This window comes from Triticum aestivum, chromosome 2D (genome assembly GCF_018294505.1).
Source record: "Triticum aestivum cultivar Chinese Spring chromosome 2D, IWGSC CS RefSeq v2.1, whole genome shotgun sequence".
Lineage (NCBI taxonomy): Eukaryota > Viridiplantae > Streptophyta > Magnoliopsida > Poales > Poaceae > Triticum > Triticum aestivum.
The window spans coordinates 108671514-108698580 of NC_057799.1; the positions used below are offsets into that span (position 1 = coordinate 108671514).

At 43.2% G+C, this 27067-nt stretch overlaps 1 protein-coding gene across 1 annotated transcript; it reads right to left on the reverse strand.

Annotated features, from left to right (window-relative positions):
- Window positions 1-67: 67 nt before the first annotated feature.
- LOC123051982 (uncharacterized) lies at window positions 68-13390 on the reverse strand. The gene is made up of 20 exons (XM_044474997.1): window positions 13205-13390; window positions 13051-13120; window positions 12365-12407; window positions 8670-8747; window positions 8480-8564; window positions 8315-8397; window positions 8109-8166; window positions 7490-7600; window positions 6797-6854; window positions 6557-6653; window positions 5884-5919; window positions 5579-5715; window positions 4826-4896; window positions 4693-4746; window positions 4442-4584; window positions 4172-4321; window positions 2854-3087; window positions 2710-2769; window positions 1066-1299; window positions 68-613 (listed from the first exon to the last, which is right to left on the reverse strand). Exons 1-20 carry the CDS (start codon window positions 13317-13319, stop codon window positions 473-475), a joined length of 2058 nt encoding a protein of 685 aa, XP_044330932.1. The 5' UTR covers window positions 13320-13390; the 3' UTR covers window positions 68-472.
- Window positions 13391-27067: the final 13677 nt, after the last annotated feature.

Below are 27067 nucleotides of genomic sequence, written 5' to 3' on the forward strand. Positions count from 1 at the left end.
CACTTTTTTAACGTTATATATTGTGAAATGGGAGAATAGTTTCATGAAACTTATGCAAAATCTCAGCTTTTCCAAGTGGAACCTAAACAGGCAATCCTATTTATTCAGTATATATAGTACAGTGTTCCAACACAGGCTTGTGATGTAACTCATCCTTACTATCCATGTGTATGGAGTTTGTGGGGGTGGTGAGGTGTTCGTCGTCCATTCACCTCTTCCACCCCCAACTTCACAACCTCCGAACAAAAATTTAAGAACTTTAACAATACATTCCCTGAGAATCTGAGAGGCCTATGCCAGCTTCCAAGCAGATGGATAGATCCATGCAAAAAAATATACAGCAATAAAGATCAGATATATGATCCAGCATTTTTCAGACTGGCTATGCTTTGTTAGGCACTAAGCTAATTTAGCCCCATCGCTCAACTAAGATATTTAGCCGAGTTTAACCTCAATGTTGGGTTACGATTCGTCAGTCTGAATCTGAGTCCTCTATCTCCCACTGACGAGCATCTCTGGGTTCAGGATCCGCGCTGGATTCAGGTTGACCAAAGAGTGTCGTGCTAAGCTTTGGACGGCGACGTTTGTCGGTCTTGTCTTTAGGAGCTTCGTCCTGAAAGACATAATATACGGTCAGAATTCAGCCCAAACTTTGCAAAACTAGCGTAAACACTTCCTGAACTATATAATACTCAGTTAACTCCGAGTCAAAGCTTAACATCAAACGCCATTGTGTTGATGTTTTATTGGAAGAATGAACAGCAAACCATGACACTGTGGGTGATTGTATTGCTGGCCTCCGTATTTCCTTCCATGCTACAAGTCAGGGAAAATGATATTGCAGTTTACGACTATTGCTCGTGAATGGTTCATGCCAATGTCAGGGAAAATGATATTGTAGTTTACGATTATTGCTCATGAATGGTTCATGCAATACTATATTGTCGTTTAGCTGTAATCAGCTTGAGCAACAAATGTGAAAGCTGAGCAGAGCGAATGCTTGTTTGGATCAGTAAAGAATGCAAGTGGATATTATTTGACTTGGTAAATCAAACAAGTACTTACCTTTGGAGTCTTCTGAGCTGATTGGATATTCTTGAACCATATTGTTCCCCATGAAATGCATGCAAGCATCAGCAAAGCTGGACCAATCCTTGGGTCAGTTAAGTAATCTCTGAAACTGAAGCCACTGTTCTGAACCCTCTCTTTTAAACTTTTCCCTGCCGAGCGGATACCTTTGGTACCGCTTAACCATTCCTTATTTGTTTCTTCGGGTACAAGATCTGGTACCTTGGAAGTCTAGATACAGAAAAAGGACAGCATAATGGATGAATAATTGTTCGACAAATATTGCACTTCAGACAAAATAATTTCTCTGAAAACATTATCATCTAATAGTTTAATGAAAAAAAATATGTTTAACAATGTGACTGGTGCTCAACCCACAATCACTTATACATTTACCATTGGTGTTCATTGCAGAATTTTACTATTGTTGGCAACTAAATACAGAGCAAGCTTGGTTTTCTCGGATTAGCCTTCGGATGATTCAGCAATCCATCCAGGCTTGGAAGAGTTTATCTTCACTGTTTCAACCTCACAGCCTTTAGGCTCACGTCAGCTGAAGTTGAGAGGCCTCAGGACAACTGACACTACTGCAGTACCCAATATCATCCTTAGGTTCCAGGATAACTGATGAGCACGGTCTCTATCAGTGGAGTCAGGGCATGGTTGTGGGTTGCGGCAAGGTGTGGGTTCAACGCCCGCGGTACTCACTCCTGCATGCGTTATCAAACAGTGTATCCGTACCAAGCATGGCTCCAAAAGATGGTGTTGTAAGGCTATGGAACAGTGGCTGCTAGTGATCATCACACATCACATCACAAGGAGGCTGCCGGAGCTGCGTACACAATGTGTTTAATAATGCAAGATTTCTGGATCCTTCTCTGTTGGTTTAATGTGATTTGGTTATGTAAGTTGGGAATAATCATTTATGTAAATTCATGTTCCTGACTGCAATTCAACAAGAAGTAACATTAGATGTTTCTAAAAATGCCTGTGAATTACTTGGTATGAATATTGAGACATGCATAGTTAGAGAAGACTTGTGGTGGAGTGGAAGATGATGCAACAACACGGGCATAAATGGAGGAGAGAAGAAACATCACACGATGTCCAATTGCAAGGAGGAAGTTATCTGAAAGGGTGTGCTATAGTCGAAAGGGGCAGTGGTAGGTAGTCATTGTTTGACGCTGTTGGAAAAGCACATGTACACCATACTGAGACATGCACCGACAAAACCAAAAAGTCATGAATGGAGGAGGAAGATTACACCTTGTACTCTTGCACGGTGAGGGTGGAGAAGGAGACGTGCGGGGGAGAAACATACATGGGAGGGTGCACAATGGTCGATGGAAAGAGAAGGAGCAGAAGAAATACTGTAGTAAGGGTGGGGAAGAGACATCCATAGCAACACATGGGACACTTAGCTAGTGCATCAAAGTTTGCACCCCGATCTAACGGTTCATGTCTCCTGTGCCAAGTGAGTTAAGGCATCTTCAGTATTCTTGGTGCCAAGTCCACATTTAATTTTGTTCCATATTAGGGTTTTTCTATTTAAGGGGATATGTTATGTCTTCAGAAAGTAGTGCTTAACTTCAGAAGACATGCTAGAGAAAGCTCAAAAGGAACATGCTTTAAGAGACTTACAAAGTAAGGAATTTCTCTAGTATCTCCATCTTTGATAATCTGAGAGACCCACTTGTTTATCTGCCAAAATAAGCAATTAAAAATGGATTTTAAGCTGCATGACTTGACCATATATGTAAAATAATAAACCAGTGAATTACGCACCTCCAGAATTCCATCCGGGCCATTATACCTAGCCACTAGCTGGGAGGCATCAGGAGTGTCCTGTCCTTGGAGAGTCTCTATAAGATTATTCTTTTTGTCGGCTTTCAACGCCTCGTATGTTGCATTTCTTTGGAAACGGACAATGAATACTTCAGGCTTATCATTGTCATCTTCAAAACCTCTAGGACCACAGGCTCCATGGTAATCAGTGGCAAGGTAGAAGGCACAAATTTTCTGTAAAAAGGGTACTGTTATTCAAATTTACAAGCTTGTTTGATTGTTCAGAATTGAGGATGTCATGACTCAGCCATTTGCTGAAGCTAGGGCCTAAAAAGTTCCAAATACTCTGATTCCAGTGATATACATCATCATTTCATTGCAGAACATCACCAACCATTGTAGAATTTCGAGAATATACACTTAAATGGACATTATTCCACTAAGGCGGAAAATGCTCCTTTCAGGATTTGTAGCTAATAAGCACATGAAAGGATCGCTTAATTTCTAACAGAGATTAATCACTAACATAGGAGGGTATGTTGCATATGATAAAAGAACCAAAACATGGATAAACTTTGCATATACAGTGAGGGCACATTTCAGGGTTTTAATGAGGCATGCGCTACAAAATCATATTACTCGAGAGGCCCTCTTCAATCAGATCAAGTACTGTTCTACATACTAGAGGCTACGATTCTTATCCGTAAGCTGGTCATGTTGTAGTCTAATGTAATGCCATGGACCTGGAACCTGGATATGAGGTGGTGAGAGAACCCATGAAACACATATTTATCTGAACTGAAGCAGATAAATATGCCCATATCTCAACTAATTCAGGAAAGCAGAGCAAAAGTCATATCTAGTACTAGTACTAGTAGGCAATAGCTAGTGTATCCTTTGAGATTTCCTTACACTCAAGTGACCATTGGTTACCCTTAAAATTTCAACGCATCTCCCGCAAATTCTGAATAACAAATCGTGTTGCCCTATTTTTGAGATATGGAAAACTAACAGAAAAAACACTATTAATCATTTTATGTGAATAGAACATTTCAGACGAAAAAACAAGAGAGTTATTGCCAATACAGATTATTTTGGACCAATAAGGTAAACCACAACTGTGAAAACAAAGAGGAAGTGGTAGCTAAAGAAAGAACATGTGACCAGGTAGCATATGTGGTTAGCAACTCAAAACTTGATAAACAAATAAAAACAGAATATGTGGCCTTCTAGGGCATATCACCAAACGGCAAGTCCAGCACCACAAGCTTAAAAAATGTATATTAAAAATGAAAATGAAATTTGTGAAGCAGTCTACCTTCTGTAATTCTCCATCCAACCAAACAAAGGTCAGCCTGTCATTTTTTAAGGCAGTTGCAGCACTTGCTACCTCTACTAAATTTTCCAAATTCCCAGTAGCACTTTCACCAGCAGCACTGAGTAGTTGGTCCTGGGCCTTCCTCAAAATCTGAAGAAGTTTCAAGTTCCAAAAGCAATATAAGTTGGCAAACTTCTAACGAATGATCAAGTTGGTTCGGGAGGGATAACTCCACCAACTTGTTATTGCACCCATCTTATAGAAACTTACTTGTCTCTTTTTACTTAATTCTACACCAGGGCGACCTGCAGCTATTACACAATACCATATCATTATTTCTTTCCCAGCGCGTGAATGACCTCTAGCATCACAACCAAGATCCAAAGATGTGTCACTTCTTAGCTGCTGGAGTTCTAATCAAGAAAAGAATGAAGTGAGTATTACTGAAAAAGCACACAGGTTCTCTTAGTAAAAATGGCAATCCGGTATACTGCTGATTCGCAGACAAATTTTAATAATACCTTGGTGCTTATGCTCCTCCATTATCTCTGTGAACTCGGACTTACTAAAAGTTCCTGAATTGGAGGTAAATAATCAGTTTGGTCTGACTTCACTGCATAAAATCAAAAGGATAAATAGGGGATAGAAGCTTGCCATGGTATACAACAGGCTTGGCACCTGGCCCCTTCAAGAAAACAAGTGCAGGAGCCGATTCCACTCCTAATCTGCTTGAGCAGAGACAAGAAAGTACTGATAAACATGATTTCTTAAATGAAACACCAAAGTACTAATAGGCGTAGCCGATTCCACATGGAAATATGGTTTGCCGTACTTAGCAAAAGATGTGTTTTGCTTCACAAATTTTCTGGAAATCACATTTTTTACTGTTAGAAAGCTGCTATCTGCGATTTCAGCATGCAGTGTTCAGACTGCCCTAACTATCTTCAGAAAAACAGTGAAATTGCTCAAAAACACAATGTCCGTGGCTTAGCTCTTCACCTGGTCGACTTCAATGTAACCCATGCACAACCAATTTCTTGGCCTAGTTAATCAAGCCAATTTCATGCATGACCAAGTTCGTGCATGTGCCCTAGTTAATCAAGCCAATTTCTTGGCTAATATATCATATTCCTTCTTCCAGACCAAACAAATATTGGCTAGTAGCCATATAGCTACCATAAATAATTTACTGAAACACAAAACTGCAGTTTGCATAGTTAGCTAGATATGGATGAGGTTTCACAATGCTTAAAAATATTCGAACAGCTTGTATCAACTGAAGAAATTCCAAATTTACTTATCAAAACATGCATTCAGTAGAAACAATTATACCATTATATGAATACCAATGCAGGCACAAATAAGAAGGAACAACATATATTGTACATAAAGAAGTAAAGAACGTACGAATTCCACCAGATCTGGGATTCCTCTTCTTTCCATAGGACAAATGCAAAAGATGCATAGCTCGAATACTCTTGGGCAGCTTGGCGAAGGAATGGAGCCGCACGCTCCCCAGTGCTTGAGAAAAAGATAGCCTTGACCTATGCCGCACACACAAAAGATGGCATGACTAGATTATAGCTATGGACTTATGATTGTATGCATGTGCTCCACGTGCATATTGAAAAGGGTGCAAGTAATAAGTAAGGCAGATAGCACAGATGCACGGGCATATGTATATGAAAACAAAAGCGGCAAATCTATTGTACCTTATGATGGCTACTCTTCCCAATGAACTGGGGTCCCTGAAATGATATAAGCTCTGCATTAGAGGCGCAGTCCCTCTCAGGTAAAAATCTATCTAACTAAAGTGCAATTCTAGAATAAAAACAGACAGCACAGCAAATTATGAACAACAGGAATCATGGATACAGGAGTGTACTCATTGGCTATTGTACTTGTGGCGCCATAGGTTAGGATAATGCAACATAATAAATTAATGATGCCATAAGACTAGGACTTGCTGTTGCAGATAAACAAGTGAAGACGGAACTGAGTCCTGAATTCCACCAACTAGGAGGTCATACAACCTCAGCTCCAAACTAGTACCTAGATGTAAGCGTCGAGAACATTCAGTTAACTAGCATAATGACAAACCTATCTCAGGAGCCAAGAAGGCAATTTCATACTTGATCCGTCCCATATTAAGTGTCGCTGAAACAAATGTATCTAGACGTATTTCAGTGCTAGATACATCCGTTTGAGCGACACTTAATATGGGACGGAGGGAGTATATAACATTCATTAGGTCTGTACTCCATTAGCTAACACAAACTGTTTGCATGCTGTACTACTGATTACTGTGATTTCATATGATTCCTGAGAACATCCGCATAAATACGAACAAAAGAAACCAAAAAAAGAGACAGTCATAAACCTTACCAGTGTCTCCTTTGAGTAGTACAAGATCCGAGGTAAACCAACAATTGATGATGCCACCCAGTTGACAACAGAATCCACAGTTAGCTCACCTGGGTACCTGGGTACAAGAAATGGTTATATTGAGGTCATATCTTTGGAATTGATTGAAATAGACATGTCGTAAACAATTAACAGGAATAGACGAGTCACACTCTTATTATTTCTTTAATTAATACTCTGGCATCTGATTAGAACAGTTACCTCATATAACAGGATGGACTTCTGCAGTTAGCAGGATATGCAACAAGAGCTGGTATACCTGCATGGGACAATATATATAGGAGTAGTAAAGAACATTAAACAGGACAAAGTCTTTTTTTCTTCTAAAACATAATACAAAGGACATGTAATGTTCAAAATTCCAGCTACTAAATATTAATATCTGGGCAAAATTATAGGAAGTATTTTTGTTGAGTATCACCAAAGAGGCTATGGACAGGGGTGCGTGGAAGCTTGCTATCCATGTGCCAGAGCCATGAGTTGGTCACGAGATCTTATGGGTTTCACCTCTAGCCTACCCCAACTTGTTTGGGACTAAAGACTTTGTTGTTGTTGTTGTTGTTGTTGTTGTTGTTCATCAGTAGAAAAAAGATCCCTCCATCCTTGGCACGAAATGATGAACCTACCAGTTGTCTTGAATACTCTTTGGCTTACACATTATTCCCAATAGCAAATCAAGTTTGTCATATTAAATTCGCACAAGACCACTTTACCAACTATGAACCTACTCATTCTGACAAAAATCCAGAACTAAGAACACCTAAAATAAACATTTCCATGTGCTGCACTTGCACTGATAATAGCTAAAAGTGCTTACTTATTTTCATCTTATGATTGAAAATGGCATGCTATCTTTTTTCTTTTAACTGTAAATGGCATGTTATCTTGACATACCATTGCGGAAAAATGGCTGTTGAGAGAACCTTTTTTCTGCAAAATACCCCGCCAGTTGCACATCACCAAGTTCTACCATAGCAGTGTTGGCCACGCCATCCAGTCGAGTGTCTAGATCATGAAACAAATATTTTGTCAGAGACAAGAATGGAAAGTGAGGTATATTTAATCCACAAGAGAGTTCTCTATATAAACTTCAATTTTTTGCATTATGAGACAGAAGCTGTAGTTATGTTGAGTTGTCAACAATAGCATAATATTTGGGAGAATGGAAAATGCCATCAACTCAGCTGCCAACAGATCCACAAAATTGCTGCTCAAAGATAATGGTTACAACTTCAGTTTAAAATGCAATGCTAGAAAGTAGCAAACGCTCATTTCAGCAAAAATACTTCCATGAACAATGCTACAGATCCCAATTTTTACACCTCCATTTTTACCCATCATCCTTAAATATTACCAAATGCTATAAGAGGGATTGGAAACAGAAAAAACCAATGCTGCTCTGTTTCTCCACAGCTAATACTTTGACCATACTGATCTTTTCATGCAGTGTACAAATATGTTGTTAAAGAGTGCAATGCAAAAAATGGCAAGCGAGGCAACATGATAAACAGACCAATTTGCTTCCAGTACTCAAAAAATTGAGCGCAGCGAGGACTCCCCTTTGAATAAACCTGCACAGTAGGGAAAAAAATACAGCTGGTAGTCAGGATTTCTTTTTTGCCAACTTCCAACAAAAAGATGTTCTCAAGAATCATGCAAATATAACGTAAATACAGCACTGGAAAGTTAAATTGATGAAGTTACGGCCTTCTAACTTACCTGTATGAGCAACGGGTAATCTTCAGCAATAGCAGACATCAATGAGTCACGTGTGATTACATTGAAGGCATGACCGGTCGAATCTATGGAACGGAAATGGTGTTATGTCCAAGACATCAAAAGGAAAACATCATTTCTTATCATAATTAGATGGCTAGAACTTACGAATTAAAGAATCTTTTAACAAAGGTAGATCTATTTTCAGGAAGTGCTCTTTTTGATATTGTTCTTTGACTCTCTCGAAGATATCCTACCATGATGAAAATTGCAAACTAAGGGTTAGATCAGAAAGGAAGAAAAGAAAAATCCTTCCCGCAGAGACGCACGCATAGAGGGAGGGGAGGAGGGAGATCACCGTATGATGATCCAGACCAAAAAGATCATAGTCCCGCTTCCAAACTGGATTTGTCAGCAGCTCATACGCATAACGGATCTGTATGAAACACCACAGAACTATAAAGTTGTTTATGCAATTCCATTAGTTGGAACTTTAAATAGAAACTACAGGGACCAAATAAGTAATGTACATGTTACTGAAGCAAACGTAATAAAGTGGAAGTAATGTACACAGAAAAACTCCGCCTATGTTGTCTCAACATAGCCGGTCCCAAGCCCGGGTAAAGGAGGAGGGTTGTGATAGGCTTGGCGAGCCAACGTAAAAACTCAGCCACTCTTATGGAGATGAAACCCAAAAGATTTTCGTTGGGGCGTAACCCTCTCAGCGACGCGCCACATCGTAACCCGGGTGTGGTGGAAAATGGGCAAGGGCCGGGCCGTCACCCCCCAAGTGGCGCGCCGTATCTTGATCCGGATACGGTGGCAAGTGAGCGAGGATCGGGTCGTCGCATCCTTAGTGGCACGCTACATCGGCGCCCGGATGTAGTGGAAAATGAGCAAGGGTCTTCGCATTTGACTCGACGAGTGCGAAGGGTAAGGAAGCTAGCCGAGCCTAGGAGGATTCGCTTAGGTAGCTGGAACGTAGGGTCTCTGACAGGGAAGCTTCGGGAGCTAGTTGATGCAGCGGTGAGGAGAGGGGTTGATATCCTTTGCGTCCAAGAAACCAAATGGAGAGGACAGAAGGCGAAGGAGGTGGACGATACCGGCTTCAAGCTGTGGTACACGGGGACGGCTGCAAACAGAAATGGCGTAGGCATCTTGATCAACAAGAGCCTCAAGTATGGAGTGGTAGACGTCAAGAGACGTGGGGACCGGATTATCCTGGTCAAGCTGGTAGTTGAGGACTTGGTTCTCAATGTTATCAGCGCGTATGCCCCGCAAGTAGGCCACAATGAGAACACCAAGAGGGAGTTCTGGGAAGGCCTGGAAGACATGGTTAGGAGTGTACCGATTGGTGAGAAGCTCTTCATAGGAGGAGACCTCAATGGCCACGTGGGTACATCTAACACAGGTTTTGAAGGGGCGCATGGGGGCTTTGGCTATGGCATCAGGAATCAAGAAGGAGAAGATGTCTTAAGCTTTGCTCTAGCCTACAACATGATTGTAGCTAACACCCTCTTTAGAAAGAGAGAATCACATCTGGTGACTTTTAGTAGTGGCCAACACTCTAGCCAAATTGATTTCATCCTCTCGAGAAGAGAAGATAGGCGTGCGTGCCTAGACTGTAAGGTGATACCTGGAGAGAGTGTTGTACCCCAGCATAAGCTGGTGGTTGCTGACTTCCGCTTTCGGATTCGTGTCCAGCGGGATAAGCGTGCCAAAGTTGCTAGAACGAAGTGGTGGAAGCTCAAGGGGGAGGTAGCTCAGGTGTTCAAGGAGAGGGTCATTAAGGAGGGCCCTTGGGAGGAAGGAGGGGATGCGGATAATGTGTGGATGAAGATGGCAACTTGAATTCGTAAGGTGGCCTCGGAGGAGTTTGGAGTGTCCAGGGGAAGGAGAAGCGAAGATAAGGATACCTGGTGGTGGAATGATGATGTCCAGAAGGCGATTAAAGAGAAGAAAGATTGCTTCAGACGCCTATACCTGGATAGGAGTGCAGACAACATAGAGAAGTACAAGATGGCGAAGAAGGCCGCAAAGCGAGTTGTTGGTGAAGCAAGGGGTCGGGCATATGAGGACCTCTACCAACGGTTAGGCACGAAGGAAGGTGAAAGGGACATCTATAAGATGGCCAAGATCCGAGAGAGGAAGACGAGGGATATTGGCCAAGTCAAATGCATCAAGGACGGAGCAGGCCAACTCTTGGTGAAGGACGAGGAGATTAAGCATAGATGGCGGGAGTACTTCGACAAGCTGTTCAATGGGGAGAATGAGAGTTCTACCATTGAACTGGACGACTCCTTTGATGAGACCAGCATGCGTTTTGTGCGGCGAATCCAGGAGTCTGAGGTGAAGGAGGCTTTAAAAAGGATGAAAGGAGGCAAGGCGATGGGCCCTGATTGTATCCCCATTGAGGTGTGGAAAGGTCTCGGGGACATAGCGATAGTATGGCTAACCAAGCTTTTCAACCTCATTTTTCGGGCAAACAAGATGCCAGAAGAATGGAGACGGAGTATATTAGTACCAATCTTCAAGAACAAGGGGGATGTTCAGAGTTGTACTAATTACCGTGGAATTAAGTTGATGAGCCATACAATGAAGCTATGGGAGAGAGTCATTGAGCACCGCTTAAGAAGAATGACAAGCGTGACCAAAAATCAGTTTGGTTTCATGCCTGGGAGGTCGACCATGGAAGCCATTTTCTTGGTACGACAACTTATGGAGAGATATAGGGAGCAAAAGAAGGACTTGCATATGGTGTTCATTGACTTGGAGAAGGCCTATGATAAGATACCGCGGAATGTCATGTGGTGGGCCTTGGAGAAACACAAAGTCCCAGCAAAGTACATTACCCTCATCAAGGACATGTACGATAATGTTGTGACAAGTGTTCGAACAAGTGATGTCGACACCGATGACTTCCCGATTAAGATAGGACTACATCAGGGGTCAGCTTTGAGCCCTTATCTTTTTGCATTGGTGATGGATGAGGTCACAAGGGATATACAAGGAGATATCCCATGGTGTATGCTCTTTGCAGATGATGTGGTGCTAGTTGACGATAGTCGGACGGGGGTAAATAGGAAGTTAGAGTTATGGAGACAAACCTTGGAATCGAAAGGGCTTAGGCTTAGTAGAACTAAAACCGAGTACATGATGTGCGGTTTCAGTACTACTAGGTGTGAGGAGGAGGTTAGCCTTGATGGCCGGGTGGTACCTCGGAAGGACACCTTTCGGTATTTGGGGTCAATGTTGCAGGAGGATGGGGGTATTGATGAAGATGTGAACCATCGAATCAAAGCCGGATGGATGAAGTGGCGCCAAGCTTCTGGCATTCTCTGTGACAAGAGAGTGCCACAAAAGCTAAAAGGCAAGTTCTACAGGACGGCGGTTCGACCCGCAATGTTGTATGGCACGGAGTGTTGGCCGACTAAAAGGCGACATGTTCAACAGTTAGGTGTGGCGGAGATGCGTATGTTGAGATGGATGTGTGGCCACACGAGGAAGGATCGAGTCCGGAATGATGATATACGAGATAGAGTTGGGGTAGCACCAATTGAGGAGAAGCTTGTCCAACATCGTCTCAGATGGTTTGGGCATATTCAGCGCAGGCCTCCAGAAGCTCCAGTGCATAGCGGACGGCTAAAGCGTGCGGAGAATGTCAAGAGAGGGCGGGGTAGACCGAATTTGACATGGGAGGAGTCCGTTAAGAGAGACCTGAAGGATTGGAGTATCACCAAAGAGCTAGCTATGGACAGGGGTGCGTGGAAGCTTGCTATCCATGTGCCAGAGCCATGAGTTGGTTGCGAGATCTTATGGGTTTCACCTCTAGCCTACCCCAACTTGTTTGGGACTAAAGGCTTTGTTGTTGTTGTTGTTGTTGTCTAATGTACACAGAAAAGCAAATAGTGGAATTGCAGTTTAAGGTGCTTCGGTGCACTGTGGAAAGCTAATTCAGCCCCCATGCATACAACACATGAAACTTTGTATGAAATATTTTCGTATTGCACATGGAAATTACAAAGGCTAGTAATTAAGGATTCTGACTCTCACCTTTATAATATCAACAGTTGACCGGTCATTTGTTTCAGCAAGCCTAAAGTTGGCATCATGAAAAGGATCATTAATTTTTTGTAAATAATGAATTAAAAGTGTGAAAACAAAGCATGGCAAGAGGCAAGAAGCATAATGGTAACCAACAAAAAAAAAATCCAATTTCAAGTATGGAATCATGTGCAGGGCCTCATCAGAGTTATATGTCACCTATACTAAACTCCAAACTGTGACCTAAAAGTTGATATTCCATATCACGAGCTCGATGCCAATACACACTGTACCCTACAGGCAAAGTTTTAAAGCTAGTAATGGGCAACCAGCATCACTCCTAAGAAAACAATATCTTGGTAACAGAACGGAGCAGGGAATTTAAAGCCTAGTCAAGCACCGACAGTCAGTCAGCACCATCAATACACACAACAGATAAACTAGCCCGTGTTTGCTACTGATGGAACTGTTAGATTTGTCACATGAAACATAAAAAAGTTACACCAACGCTACCAAATTGTTAAGCTCCAAACAGATGCCCGGCCACATCAAGACCAGATCACAAGTCTACTGCCCAAACCAGAACTCATGGACTGCACTTGCGAGTCTGCGACTACAGTCAGACTCCATCCAAGAAAGCACACAACACTGTTGAAGTGAGAAATTATCGGTGAAGTCGGATCAATCGCGCTCACCACTCTCTGGAGAGCAGCTCGTATGCCTCGACCACCTTCTCGACCGGCGCAAACGTCGGGATTCCGAGCGCTGCAACCAAATCAACCAATCAATCCAACAAATCTCAGAACGCGTGCGAGAGCGCGAGGAGGGAGCGGGGGAGCGGGCTCTCACCGTCGTAGTGGGAGGGCGGAAAGGATTTCGGCAGGACGAGGAGCTGGAAGAGGAAGCCGGCGGCGGCGAGGAGGATCGGCAGCCAGTAGCGGCGCAGCTCCTCCGGAATCGCCATTGGGGACAGCGCGGGCGGTAAAGGCGAGGGGGGATTATCAGGGGGTTTTGCACTTTTGCTCTTTGCGTGGCGACAAGGGCTTTGCTTTTTAATTTATAATTATTAGTTAATTAACAAATGTAAATTTTCGATTAAATTGTTTTAGAAAAAGTTTTTTTGCATGTATATTATTTTTTCATAAACAGTTGTAGTTTCTTTTTTTGAAAAGATTCCTCTATCTATGTGGATCGCTAAAAAACAAATCGATAGTGTGTAGTATGAGCGTTTGTACTATCATGACCAGCGAGAGCATAACCCGATGGTGCTAAAGAGGAATCTATTTTAAGCTATTGTCAAAAATGATAATCCATTTAAAGCTTAATCATACAAAATTTCATTTTACACAATAGCGTATGTATGAGCGTTTGTACTGTGTTAAAAAACATTTTAAGCTATTGTAAAATATTTTTTGAACCAGCTCGCGCCTCCTACGATAAAAAGAAATCATCGCGTTAGCGTTCCCTACCCTAGCCGCCGCCACGGGCGAGGCGACTAGGGAGGCGATCTTCTTCCACCGGCGAGGGCGCTGGCCTCCTCTCCCTCCGGCTGCTGCTCCGGCGGCAGGAGGGAGGGGGGACCCTGTTCCTCCGCTCTGTAGTTAGGGTTTGGATTTGTAGGTCGTGGTGCACCGTTGGGGTGGTGGGAGCGGCGCCCGGACGAATAAATCTGCCTCAACTCCACTCCCACACCGGCGGTGTCCTTCATGGCGGCGTCTCGGAGTTGGTGGCATCGTGTGTTCGTGGATTCTTCAGATCAACAACGTTAGGGTTCATGGATGGTGTCAGCGAGGCGGCGGCGGTGACTCCATCAGGTGTGTCTCTCCTTCTGCTTTATCCCCGTTGCTGCGGCGTTGTCTCCAACGTCATGGTGGAGCAGGGAGGTTTTGTCGTTCAGAAGTACGCACACACGTTTGTCTGCGCAGGTGACAGCTGGAAGATGGTGCATCTTTGTGCCGGGTTTGTGGTTGGAGGCTGACAGTTCTGGTTTCTCCTCTGACGTCGTAGTCATGCAAGGGTGTCAGTTCTGGAGTTCGATGGCGTGTCGGGGACACGTTGCCCCGGTCTGATTCTTTCAACGACAATGGTTTTGCTTCAGGCAAACTACTTTGGATGTCCGTAAAGCTGTTGATCAACAATGGAGCCGCGTCGAGCTCGAGTGAAGAGGTGATATGTCTCCTTTTCCTTAGTGGAGAGGGTCAGGCGCTGGTTTTTGTATAGGATTATCTTATCTTTTCAGTCATGTAATGTCGATGTTTACGTGGCTTGTAACTGAATCTTTATATTATTAATGAGACACGTATTACAACGCAAAAGAAAAGATAATCCATTTTAACTTTACACTTTATGCTCCGTTTATTCGCTCATGCCGTAAAGCAACATGGATGACGACCATGTTGAACCACGCTTCATGGTGATGCACAATAAAAAAGATTAGAGGCATCCTAGCTTGCAAAATCGCTTGGCACCGTTGCACGTCGACTCTGTGAACCTAGCTAGGCCACAATATCTAACTCTACAATCCCAAAAAGAACACTATTTATACGGCATCACAAACATCGGCACTCATCCCTGCACAAGAGGTTGTGACCACCTTTTCAGAATCACCTTTGATTTTATCAAATATTCAAGTTTGTTGAGCTCTATGATTCGGACCTTGGTTAAGCACTGTTGTGGTATACGAATGTGTATATGTCTATGTTGTACACAATGTTTCTGATATAACAGAATGAGGTAACATGTGGGACCCTTGATTTGTCCTCGCATACAAGGAATGTCAAACACTTTCTGCAAATCGTTGACAAATTCAAACATTGTCTCTTTATATCAGTCACACTGACAAGATATTTGGTGTACTTAAGGTCACATGCTTCAGTTTAGACAACTTCAGAAATCCATCAAAGTTGATCTCTGCGAGCATCAAATTTTTGTAATTTGAAAATCCATCCAAAACACCTCAACGATCTCGTACATGATCAATGTCTAATGTTGATTTTAAAATACACTCCTCATCTTCGTTACCTTGAACCGAAACTTTGTTTTTCGACATTACTGGATCTAGATGACATGTTGTATCAACAACCTAACAGTAAGTAAGCACAAAATAAATGCTCCAGTATTAAGTTTTACGAAGCAGAACTCAGAACAGGTGATTAGTAGTAGCTACTGTCTGAATTTTGTTTACAATTATCAAATTGTTCATTTTTTTAGAAAAGGAGGATGCACCCCCGGCCTCTGCATCTGGATGATGCATACGGCCACTTTATTAATTATTAAGCACAAAAGACCTTACAAAGTAGTACATCAGTAAGCCTGAAGCCATCATCTAGGCAACATCTGTCGCTACTCCTACCCCCTTGATGCAGTGGTGCTGAATGTCCGAGCCTAATACCAAACAGACATCGCACCAAATCCTAACATCTAATGCCGGATGCCCCATCCTAGCCACATACCGGGACTGGGTCACATTGTGGGAGATATGCCCTAGAGGCAATAATAAATGATATTATTTATCTCCAAGTTCATAATTATGTTTATGTTCCATGCTATAACTGCTATGGTTCTCGAGTCTGCAATTCCACGAGGCTCGGAGGAAGACTCATATGCACGTGTGGAATAATAAACGGTAAGAAGTATTCCTAGTCTGGCCTCTAAGACTAGCTCAAGTGTTGCATGATGATTCTGTTTTCCTGGTCATGGGCATGTCTATGCCAGCAACTTTGAGGGCACAATGTTAAGAGAACATTTGTGTTGAATCGACCCGGATTGATGTTATGCTATGATATTCATTCGTCACAAGTTTATTGGTACATAACACAGAGATGGTTAACGTTTGCATGATTCCTTAGACCATGAGAGTATCGAGTTTCTTCATGCTTGCTTCATGAACTTTGGGGTTTGTTAAACGTCATCCGTAAATGGGTGGCTATTACGGCGGCTTACGGGTTCATGGAAAAGTGTGTCAAGTAACTTGATAGCGCAAGATTGGGATTTGCTCCTCCGATGATGGAGAGATATCTCTGGGCCCTCTCGGTGTTACGGTATCCATCATCGTCTGGCCAGACACTTTGTGATTTGATCATGGGGATGCCGGAACACGATAACGAGAAAAGAGAACAATACCGGTAACGAGGTAACTAGCATAGTGGACAAGTTGTTGATCCACGGGAATGCCAACATGTCTCACCTCGGGTATTTGTAACATATCGCGAAGCAACAGGAATAGCACACGGCAACTGGAGGTTCACTCGAATATTTATTCGTGTGGGTATAGGGGTCAATATGGGTGTCCACGGCTCCGATGTTGATCATTGATCGGAAGGGGTTCCGGGTCATGTCTATACTTCACCGAACCTATAGGGTCACACGCTTAAGGGTCATCTATCTGCTGAATACTAGACAGGGAGTCTGAGAGAAAATCACCGAAAAAGTTTCGGACACCGAAAAGTTTCGGACAGCGGAATCGTACCGCAGAGAGAGGTCATCGGATAAGTTTCGATGATACCGAAAAGTCAACTTTTCGGGATACACCATTAAGTCAAATCGGTTTTGGCACAGGCCTGATAATTCTTGGAGGATGCCAGAATCATTCTGGAAGCTTTTTGGAATTTTCTGAGATAAAAACCGGAAATGTTCCGGAGCTGCCGGAGCCACTTCAGATGCGCTTCGCAGATGAAAATCACTAAAACCGGAATTGTTTCGGAACGCGTTGAAAATCATTTTAGTGGGTACTGGAAATGTTCTTAGCCCACATAAATATTTTCAGTTCGACCAGACGCTGAAAAATGTCGTCGTGAATAGTGAAAATCAGCTTTATGGTTACTTTATGGAAAGCCACCTTTTGGGGCTTTGCTCCAAAAGATCTTGGGGATGACATGGATGGATAGGAGCCAATTTTTGGGCCCCTCATGGGGGTGTGGCCGGCCACATGGGGTATCCCCCCTTGGGGACCCTCTTGTTCATTGGTTTCACTCCTAGGTCCTTGTGGAAGGACTTCATTCATGTGCATTTTGGTTTTTTGTGTGAAACTACCCTACCCCTTGGGATTTCCTATAAATAGAGGTGGAGGGGCAGCCCTCCACACTCATCCCTTCTCACATACAAGTGCCATGCATGATCTGGCTTCTCTCTCCTGCCAGCGAAACAGTTTCGTAGAGCCGAAAGGCTGTCTGGGTTCCGGTGGGAACTAGTTCTGGATGGCGAAGCCCTGCCGGATAGATGACACCGTATGTGTGCAACTCTGTAGAGAGATCGTAGTTTCGGTCTTAGTTCGTGAGTGCCTCCCGAAGGGCTGTCCGTGTGACCGTTCGAGTTTCGAAGGTCCTCCCGAAGGGCTGTCCGAGTGACCGTTCGAGTTTCGAAGGTCCTCCCGAAGGGCTGTCCGCGACACCGTCCGGGGGGCTGTTCGACCGCCTCCCGGAGGGCTGTCTAAGGAGCAGATGAGGGTATACATCCTCGCGGTTGGGAGGTTGTAAATCCTAGCTGCGGGGATCTGCACCGCCGATCGTCATCGACTCTACTTCCCGCTGCGCTACGAGTCGGTAACGAAAAAGATCAAACCATGTATGCAGTCTCCATAGTGGTCCTGGGCTGGTGCATAGGTCGGAATTTTTTTGTTTTCTGCTGCGTTACCCTACAGTGGCATCAAGAGCCGTGCTATGCGTAGATGCAGGTTTCGATCTAGAATACATGGAGATGTATGGGTATTGCATAATATAATTAGGTAGTAGATGAGATCTATTGCTGAAAATTATTTAGGCGGGTGACAGATGAAATCTGTTACCCGACGTTCTTGTTGCTTCCCTAGAATTTGCGTTTGCTCAATCTCGAGATAGCATGGTGGAATTTGACAAAGTTCTGGCAATCCGTGATCCTGATTGATCATGGAAGTGCTATCTATTCTTTGGGTTCTGCCGTAGTCAAAACAAAGATGAAATTCGCAGATGAAAGGGCATTTGTAGATATTATCTGCACGGGGGTCATGCATATGACGAGGTTTAGTATGGGGCTCGAGATTTAATTATCTCGTGTTTCATACACCCCGAGATGTTAATCTAGCAACTTGAATAATCATATTTGATGATAAAACGTTGGTAGCTGCGGTTTAAGTCAAAACCTTAGAAGCCACGTAAAATAAAATTTTGCATAAACCGATTAGAGGCGTCTAACTTGGTTTTGCAGGATGTGCATGTGATGTGGTATAGCAATGCTCATATTCAATTTGATTATGTATGAGATGACTATATGATGTAATTAACATGACCTGCGTGTCATGATTCGGCATGATGGCTGGAGCCATATGATTGTCACTTTAATGACCTTCGTGTCCACCTTAAGTAATGCACTTATTTTATTAGCTATAGAGATAGCAATATTATCTGGTGCATCGACAAGGTGGTGGCAATCTTCGTGAAGGTGAACACCGACGCGAATGCCGAAGACGAAGAAATGAAATACTTCTCCGTCAGAAAGGGCTATACCATATCATGCTATTATGAATTGCCTGAAATGTTTATCCCTTATGATGCACCCTTCTTGATTGCGCGGTAGTCACTTTTTATTAGGGTGATCTCTCACTTAAAATATCAAAGTAGTTAGTGTTCACCCAAGTGTAGCACCGTCTGAAATTCGTATCTTTTCGGGGTGCGCCATGTACACATGAGCACGAACGAATCGAGAGGAATGAGGCGGGTGAGGTCAGACCTTGCAGCAAGATCACTTGGTTGTCTTTGACGTTCAAGCAGGAGAGTCCTGAGCTCGGAACACGCCCATCGAAAGATGAACAATAATCACATAGAGATGTGATCGGCAAGTTGGCCTACCGATTGAAATTTGTGTCATCAGTGATGAACCCGTCAATGGCATCGAATAGAAATATGGATCTTGAATCACTCTAAATCAATTATGAGAGATATTGATTTGAGTGGGAGCGCACTGCTGAATTAGCATGTTTAATTCTCAGTGCAATTAATTATGAACATTGTCTAAGTGTTTCTTGCAAAATAGTTGTAGAATAATGGCTGGCGTTTCCACCTTCCCTGTTAAAATTGAATAGCTGTTAAATATCTGGTTAAAACTTTACGTTTGGTAACGTAATGTGAGGATTGTACTCAAAAGTGCCGAGAAGGATTTTGTCCTATCGCATGCTTTCCGTATCCTCCCGCTAATGCTATGGATCATGTGACTCTCGTCCTTCGATCCAAAAGCTAGAATTCTGTTACGGTCAAGTGGAATATGTTTGCTTCCATGAATCCCAAACTTCGAAAGTTGGGATAGTTATATGATATTCATGGAACTGAAAATTATTTTCAGATACAAACAAAGCAATGTTTGTTTGTAAGTATTAGTAAAAGTGTTTACTATGCATTTGACTGTTGGGAAAGGGATCCAGAAGAACGCCTGTCATATAATGAAAGGTGAATAAAACAACAACTTAAAGAGAAAGGAAGTGTCCAAAGGGTGTTAGTATGACTTACACGCCTAGGAAGTCCGGGGCTAACGCCACTCTTAAGTTGGGTGCTTCTTTTGCGAGTAGGAGAAATACTAAAAGTTAAACTGTTAGAAGTATAAAGGCGGAAAGAAAGATGATTGGAATATCCAGCTCATGTATGAATGTCATACAAGTTTTTGATGTATAGTAGGCTGGTCAAAGATATAGTTCTTGGGAATTATGGTTAAACATGTTAATCACTAATTCTTGGGTATCGTGAGTTAATCACAAAGATACCCGCTCGATTGCATTCAATTGCGAATCAATGTAAGAGCTACTATGGCCTAAAAAGACTAGCCAGAGATGAGGTTAAGGTATACACAGGGAACATAGTAAATGTTACTATACCTTCCATCGGTGTATTGCCGTCTGTATTTATTTTCATAATTCATTTAGAGTTTTACAAACTCTAGCCCATTGCATAAGGTATCTTGCAAGAAGGTTGTTCATAAGAGAACCTTTTATGTTCGATGTTATGAATAACACAAGGGCCATACTTTCATTATGAATGAGATGTATGTTATGAATATTGATAATAATACAATACCTCTGGGTTTACTTTCATAATTCATTTTAGAGTTTCAGACACTCTAGCCCATTGCACAATGTTTGTTGCAAAAGAGTTGTTCATAAAAACAACAATTGTTGTTAAGTATTATGAATAACATGAAGGGCCATGCTTCCATCCAAGATGGCATGTATGTTATGAATATTGATGGTAATATGATATATCCATAACACTGACGCTAAATGTCGCAAGACTAAAAGAATACCACACAAGTGTGGCACTACATTTGGTCACATTGGAGAAACCCGCATGGAAAATTCCATTATGATGGATTTTGAAGTCTTTTTGATTTTGAATCATCTGACACTTGCAACTTTCCTCCGAAAAGTGAAGTGACTAAAATACCGTTCACAGGCCATAAGGAACGAACAACAAACTTATTAGTGATCATACATTTGATGTGTGTAGTCCGATAAGTGTTGTTAGTGGTGGATTTATTTATCTTCAGAAATGACTCAAGTAGATATATGGATATTTACTTGATGAGACGTAAGTCTGGATCTTTTGAAATCATTCGAAAGGTTTTCAAAAATGAAGTAGAAGTTATTGTAACAAGAAAATTATGTTTCTGCAATTTGATTGCACAAAGGAATATTTGAGTTACATGTTTAGCGAATGTCTGTTGAGTTGTGAAAGGGGTTTCATAACTTGCACCTCCCGGAACACCACTGCAAGTTAGTCCGTGGAGATGTAATCTAACCATTTATGACATGGTAAGGTCAAAGATGACATAAATAAATTTGCCATTATCCTTTTTAAAGTGATGCTTTAGAGACTCCGGCTTTTACACTGAAAAGAGCTACATCGGGTCTGTTGAAATGAAGCCATGGTATGGTACGCCCAACCATGTTATATCTTTTCTTAACATTTGGAATATGGGGCTTGTGTAAAAGGTTACAAACCTATTCCAAATCAGACAAGTGCTACTTTGTAGGTTATACCAAAATGTTGGGTATTCCTCCCTCACTATACCGAGGCAAATAGCTTTGCCGCGAAACGGTGTGCTTTTAAAGAGAATTGTTCTTTCAAAAAGGTGAGTGGGAGAATAGTGCAACTCGACGAGATAAACAGTATCTTCGTCATCAGATCAAAGGAAAGAGACCTTGAAAGTAATTCCAGAGTTTCCTACTGCGACTGATACGGAAGTCTCTACAATAAAATGTATGAACTTCGGTCAAACTTGTAGCTGAACCACGTAGGCAAGGCTCGTGCAAACCTCTCAGGTGTGCAAATGAGATATTGTTGTTAGACAACATTATACCTACGATACACAAGGAAGCGTTGATGGGCCCTGACTCCGGAATTGGCTAAATGCCAATACAACCCGAGTTAGTTTCCATATAAGTGATTCAAGATTAAAACCATGATACACCTTTCGGAAGACTTAGAGCCTAACGAATATTTATGGAACTTAAAACTGATATGGATAAAAATGTTTTATCCATAAAGCTCGACTTGTTGAAATAACAAGTTCAAGAGTTGACTACGATGAGGTTATTTTCATCATAGCGATGCTTAAAGTCGGTTCGGGTTGAACTAGCAATTAATACATATTTCAATCATGAGATATGAAACATGGATGGCAATAGGATTTCCATCTAATGGAAATGAAACCAAGGACTTGCATGTGTTACAGTCCAAGGCATTTTGTCTATCCAGAGGATGCTAGTAAGGGTGCAAACTTCAGAGTTCCAGCGATGGACAGAAGAGAGCAAAATGGAGTTGGAATCTTCGTGCTTTGATGAAATGGTCAAAGGGGTTTGACTTCATCAATGGGTAACGAAGATGCTTGTAATTCAAGAAAGTAAGTGGGAGCGTAATAATATTTCCAAAAAACTGTGTGCTTGACACATTGTTAATTGGAAATAAATTTCTTGACACGAATTAGGACTTCATTTGAAAATAGTTTTTTTATGAAGTGCTTAGGCTAAATAGCCTCAATATTAGGCATAATGATCTATGGAGATAGATTTACCTAATAGGGCTAAGAAATGAAAACATATTGACAAGGTGCTAAAACCTTTTAGCATTTAAAACCGCCAGGGAGTGATTCTTGCCGGAGTCACATGGAAGAGTTTTTTGCAAGACTCGGTGTCCCAAAACATTGATGAGCAAAATACATGATGCAGATTCCACACACTTTTGTGTTTGGATTAATCATGTATTCCATGGTATGTAAAACAACCAGATACGTCCAGTACTCCCAAGCTGTTGCGAGTATGGATACCAAAGTGATCAAATTACTGATCATGGGACAACAGTGAAAGATGTCACAGAGTACTAGAGTAAGTACTGATGACATGGTTTTCTTGCAAGCAGAGATCATGAAGAGTTCGTTGTAAAATGTTACATCGATACAGTCTTCATCTTTTCTCCATGCGATTTTCGATTTAAATTAAGGGTTTTGTGTAACACACAATGTGGTGGCACAGTTAGTTGGAATTTGTTCAAACTAGTTACTGTGGCGAATTCTATAACAAGGGCTAAGTATGTTGACGCTTTAGAAGCGACAAAGAAGATGTTGAATCATATAGTTCATTCATGAACTTAGTATGGTTCCAAGATGGCTTTTGACAATGGGACACTACTGTAGGTAGTTGCTCCATAACTCAGTCTGAGGAATCCAGGTTCGACCTATGATTCACATACATACAAAGCCAAGTCCACACAAAATATGAATTTTGTGAAAACGTGAAAACGCGAGGACATGCAAAGATACACACGGAGCTGAAGTCGTCAGATCCGTTGGACATCAGGCTATACCACAAGCGAAGCATATTTACACCGGTGTGCCACAGGTGTGAAGTGCATTAGCATTAACTAGATTATTGACTCTAGTGCAAGTGGGAGTCTGTAGGAGATATGCCCTAGAGGCAATAATAAATGATATTATTTATCTCCAAGTTCATAATTATGTTTATGTTCCATGCTATAACTGCTATGGTTCTCGAGTCTGCAATTCCACGAGGCTCGAGGAAGACTCATATGCACGTGTGGAATAATAAACGATAAGAAGTATTCCTAGTCTGACCTCTAAGACTAGCTCAAGTGTTGCATGATGATTCTGTTTTCCTGGTCATGGGCATGTCTATGCCAGCAACTTTGAGGGCACAATGTTAAGAGAACATTTGTGTTGAATCGACCCGGATTGATGTTATGCTATGATATTCATTCGTCACAAGTTTATTGGTACATAACACAGAGATGGTTAACGTTTGCATGATTCCTTAGACCATGAGAGTATCGAGTTTCTTCATACTTGCTTCATGAACTTTGGGGTTTGTTAAACGTCATCCGTAAATGGGTGGCTATTACGGTGGCTTACGGGTTCATGGAAAAGTGTGTCAAGTAACTTGATAGCTCAAGACCGGGATTTGCTCCTCCGACGATGGAGAGATATCTCTAGGCCCTCTCGGTGTTACGGTATCCATCATCGTCTGGCCAGACACTTTGTGATTTGATCACGGGGATGCCGGAACACGATAACGAGAAAAGAGAACAATACCGGTAACGAGGTAACTAGCATAGTGGACAAGTTGTTGATCCACGGGAATGCCAACATGTCTCACCTCGGGTATTTGTAACATATCGCGAAGCAACAGGAATAGCACACGGCAACTGGAGGTTCACTCGAATATTTATTCGTGTGGGTATAGGGGTCAATATGGGTGTCCACGGCTCCAATGTTGATCATTGATCGGAAGGGGTTCCGGGTCATGTCTATACTTCACCGAACCTATAGGGTCACACGCTTAAGGTTCATCTATCTGCTGAATACTAGACAGGGAGTCTGAGAGAAAATCACCGAAAAAGTTTCGGACACCGAAAAGTTTCGGACAGCGGAATCGTACCGCAGAGAGAGGTCATCGGATAAGTTTCGATGATACCAAAAAGTTGTTTCAGGATACACCATTAAGTCAAATTGGTTTCGGCACATGCCTGATAATTCTTGGAGGATGCCAGAATCATTCTGGAAGCTTTTTGGAATTTTCTGAGATAAAAACCGGAAATGTTCCGGAGCTGCCGGAGCCACTTCAGATGCGCTTCGCAGATGAAAATCACTAAAACCGGAATTGTTTCGGAACTCGTTGAAAATCATTTTAGTGGGTACTGGAAATGTTCTTAGCCCACATAAATATTTTCAGTTCGATCAGACGCTGAAAAATGTCGTCGTGAATAGTGAAAATCAGCTTTATGGTTACTTTATGGAAAGCCACCTTTTGGGGCTTTGCTCCAAAAGATCTTGGGGATGACATGGATGGACAGGAGCCAATTTTTGGGCCCCTCATGGAGGTGTGGCCGGCCACATGGGGTATCCCCCCTTGGGGACCCTCTTGTTCATTGGTTTCACTCCTAGGTCCTTGTGGAAGGACTTCATTCATGTGCATTTTGGGTTTTTGTGTGAAACTACCCTACCCCTTGGGATTTCCTATAAATAGAGGTGGAGGGGCAGCCCTCCACACTCATCCCTTCTCACATACAAGTGCCATGCATGATCTGGCTTCTCTCTCCCTCCCAGCGAAACAGTTTCGTAGAGCCGAAAGGCTGTCTGGGTTCCGGTGGGAACTAGTTCTGGACGGCGAAGCCCTGCCGGATAGATGACACCGTATGTGTGCAACTCTATAGAGAGATCGTAGTTTCGGTCTTAGTTCGTGAGTGCCTCCCGAAGGGCTGTCCGTGTGACCGTCCGAATTTCGAAGGTCCTCCCGAAGGGCTGTCCGAGTGACTGTTCGAGTTTCGAAGGTCCTCCCGAAGGGCTGCCCGCGACACCGTCCGGGGGGCTGTTCGGCCGCCTCCCGGAGGGCTGTCTGAGGAGCAGATGAGTTTATACATCCTCGCGGTTGGGAGGTTGTAAATCCTAGCTGCGGGGATCTGCACCACCGATCGTCATCGACTCTACTTCCCGCTGCGCTACGAGTCGGTAACGAAAAAGATCAAACCATGTATGCAGTCTCCATAGTGGTCCTGGGCTGGTGCGTAGGTCGGAAATTTTTTGTTTTCTGCTGCGTTACCCTACACACATGCCGGTCCGGCGCACTCACCGAGGCTGCCGCCACCTTCTTCCACCGATCCATCTCTAGAGCAGGTACTGACGCACAGACCTTGCCAGGCCTGCCGTCGACGCCACCATGGCGCCAGACAGCTCAACCACCCTGCGCTCGTCCATCCAGCCGCATCCGTCGTCGATATGCAGCTACACCATGCCGCCACCACTCGTCGTCAATGACGCGGTAGATACAATGCCGCACCACCTGGCAACCTCCACACCATCGCCACTGCTGGAGCTACTCGGAGCCCACCATCCACAACATCTCTCCCCCGAACAGCAGTTCCTCCCAAGACGGCGCCTCCATGGAGGATACGACGCGCAGGACGCCGCCGCCGCCCAATCCAGACTGAATTTTGGACTTTCGTCCGGGAGGGGTTCGGGGGTGGATAGGGGGGACCTCGGCTTCGCCTCCAGGAAGGGTAATGGCGTCAAGTGACGTCGCCGATGTCGGGCCGAACACGCTGACCAAAGTCTCCTCCAGTCCCCATCCTATGCCACCAAACCTCCGTGTACTCCGGATCCGGCAAGCCACGATCTGAAACCCGCTAAGATGAAAGAGCCATGGGGCTCAACCCACCAGAAAGGAGGATCGAGAAGAACTCCTTGTAGATCTCCAGACGCCGAATCCAACGATCCGACGTGGCCAGCGACGATCATCACCACCCCGCGGCGGCCGACGGAGTCCGAAGAAAGGATCCAGATGGATCCGATCTGGATCCGGCGGCACCCGCGACCACCGGTCAGGCCAACGCAGCCACCACCTCACGACACGCAGGTCGCCACCGTCGCGCCGCGCACGACGCCGATGGGAGACCCGCCCGCCGCGCCGCCGGACCCCACGTTCCTCTGGATCCCGCTGTCCTGCGCCAGCCAAGACGGAGAGGATGGGGAGAAGCCCCGCCGCCGCCCAGCCGGCCAGGCTTCGCCCGGCGGCGCTATGGACGGCGGCGAGGAGGGGGAGAGGAGGAGGAGACTCGAGGGGCGGCGGCTAGGGTTTTCCCCCCGGGTCGCCCGCGGGGGCGACACTAAATTCAATAACAAAAGATCCATGCATGATTAGAGGGAAGGTAAGTTACTAATACACTTTCATAATGGTAAGCTTCGGTGTCTATGACTTAACAGAAGATTTTTACATGCACGTAATTACTGGAATCATTTCAATCACAAGAATTGCACACCAGAATCATTGTAATTTTATTAATTATGAAGTTGAACCAATAAATAAATAAAAATTATCAAGTCATTAAGTTTCACTAATAGTAACTAACATATTAACCATCAAATACTTTTTACATACATAAGGGTATGTCCATCACTTTTATCTGCGTTGTATGATTCCAAATCATAATATTTCATACCACACAAACTTAACATGCCTAATAGATCAGTTATTCCAAGTAAATAGGCAAGCTAGAATCACACATATGTAGCAACATAGATATTAACGATGAGATTCAACGGGTATTACAAACATTAAAGAACCCTAAAACAACAAACAGCTATGGAGACAAAATATACAAGAACAACCAACCTCTTCAGTAAAATCTTTAGATATAACTCCAATCCTCTTGTTGATATTGTTGATGTCTTCCAATCGATGAGAGT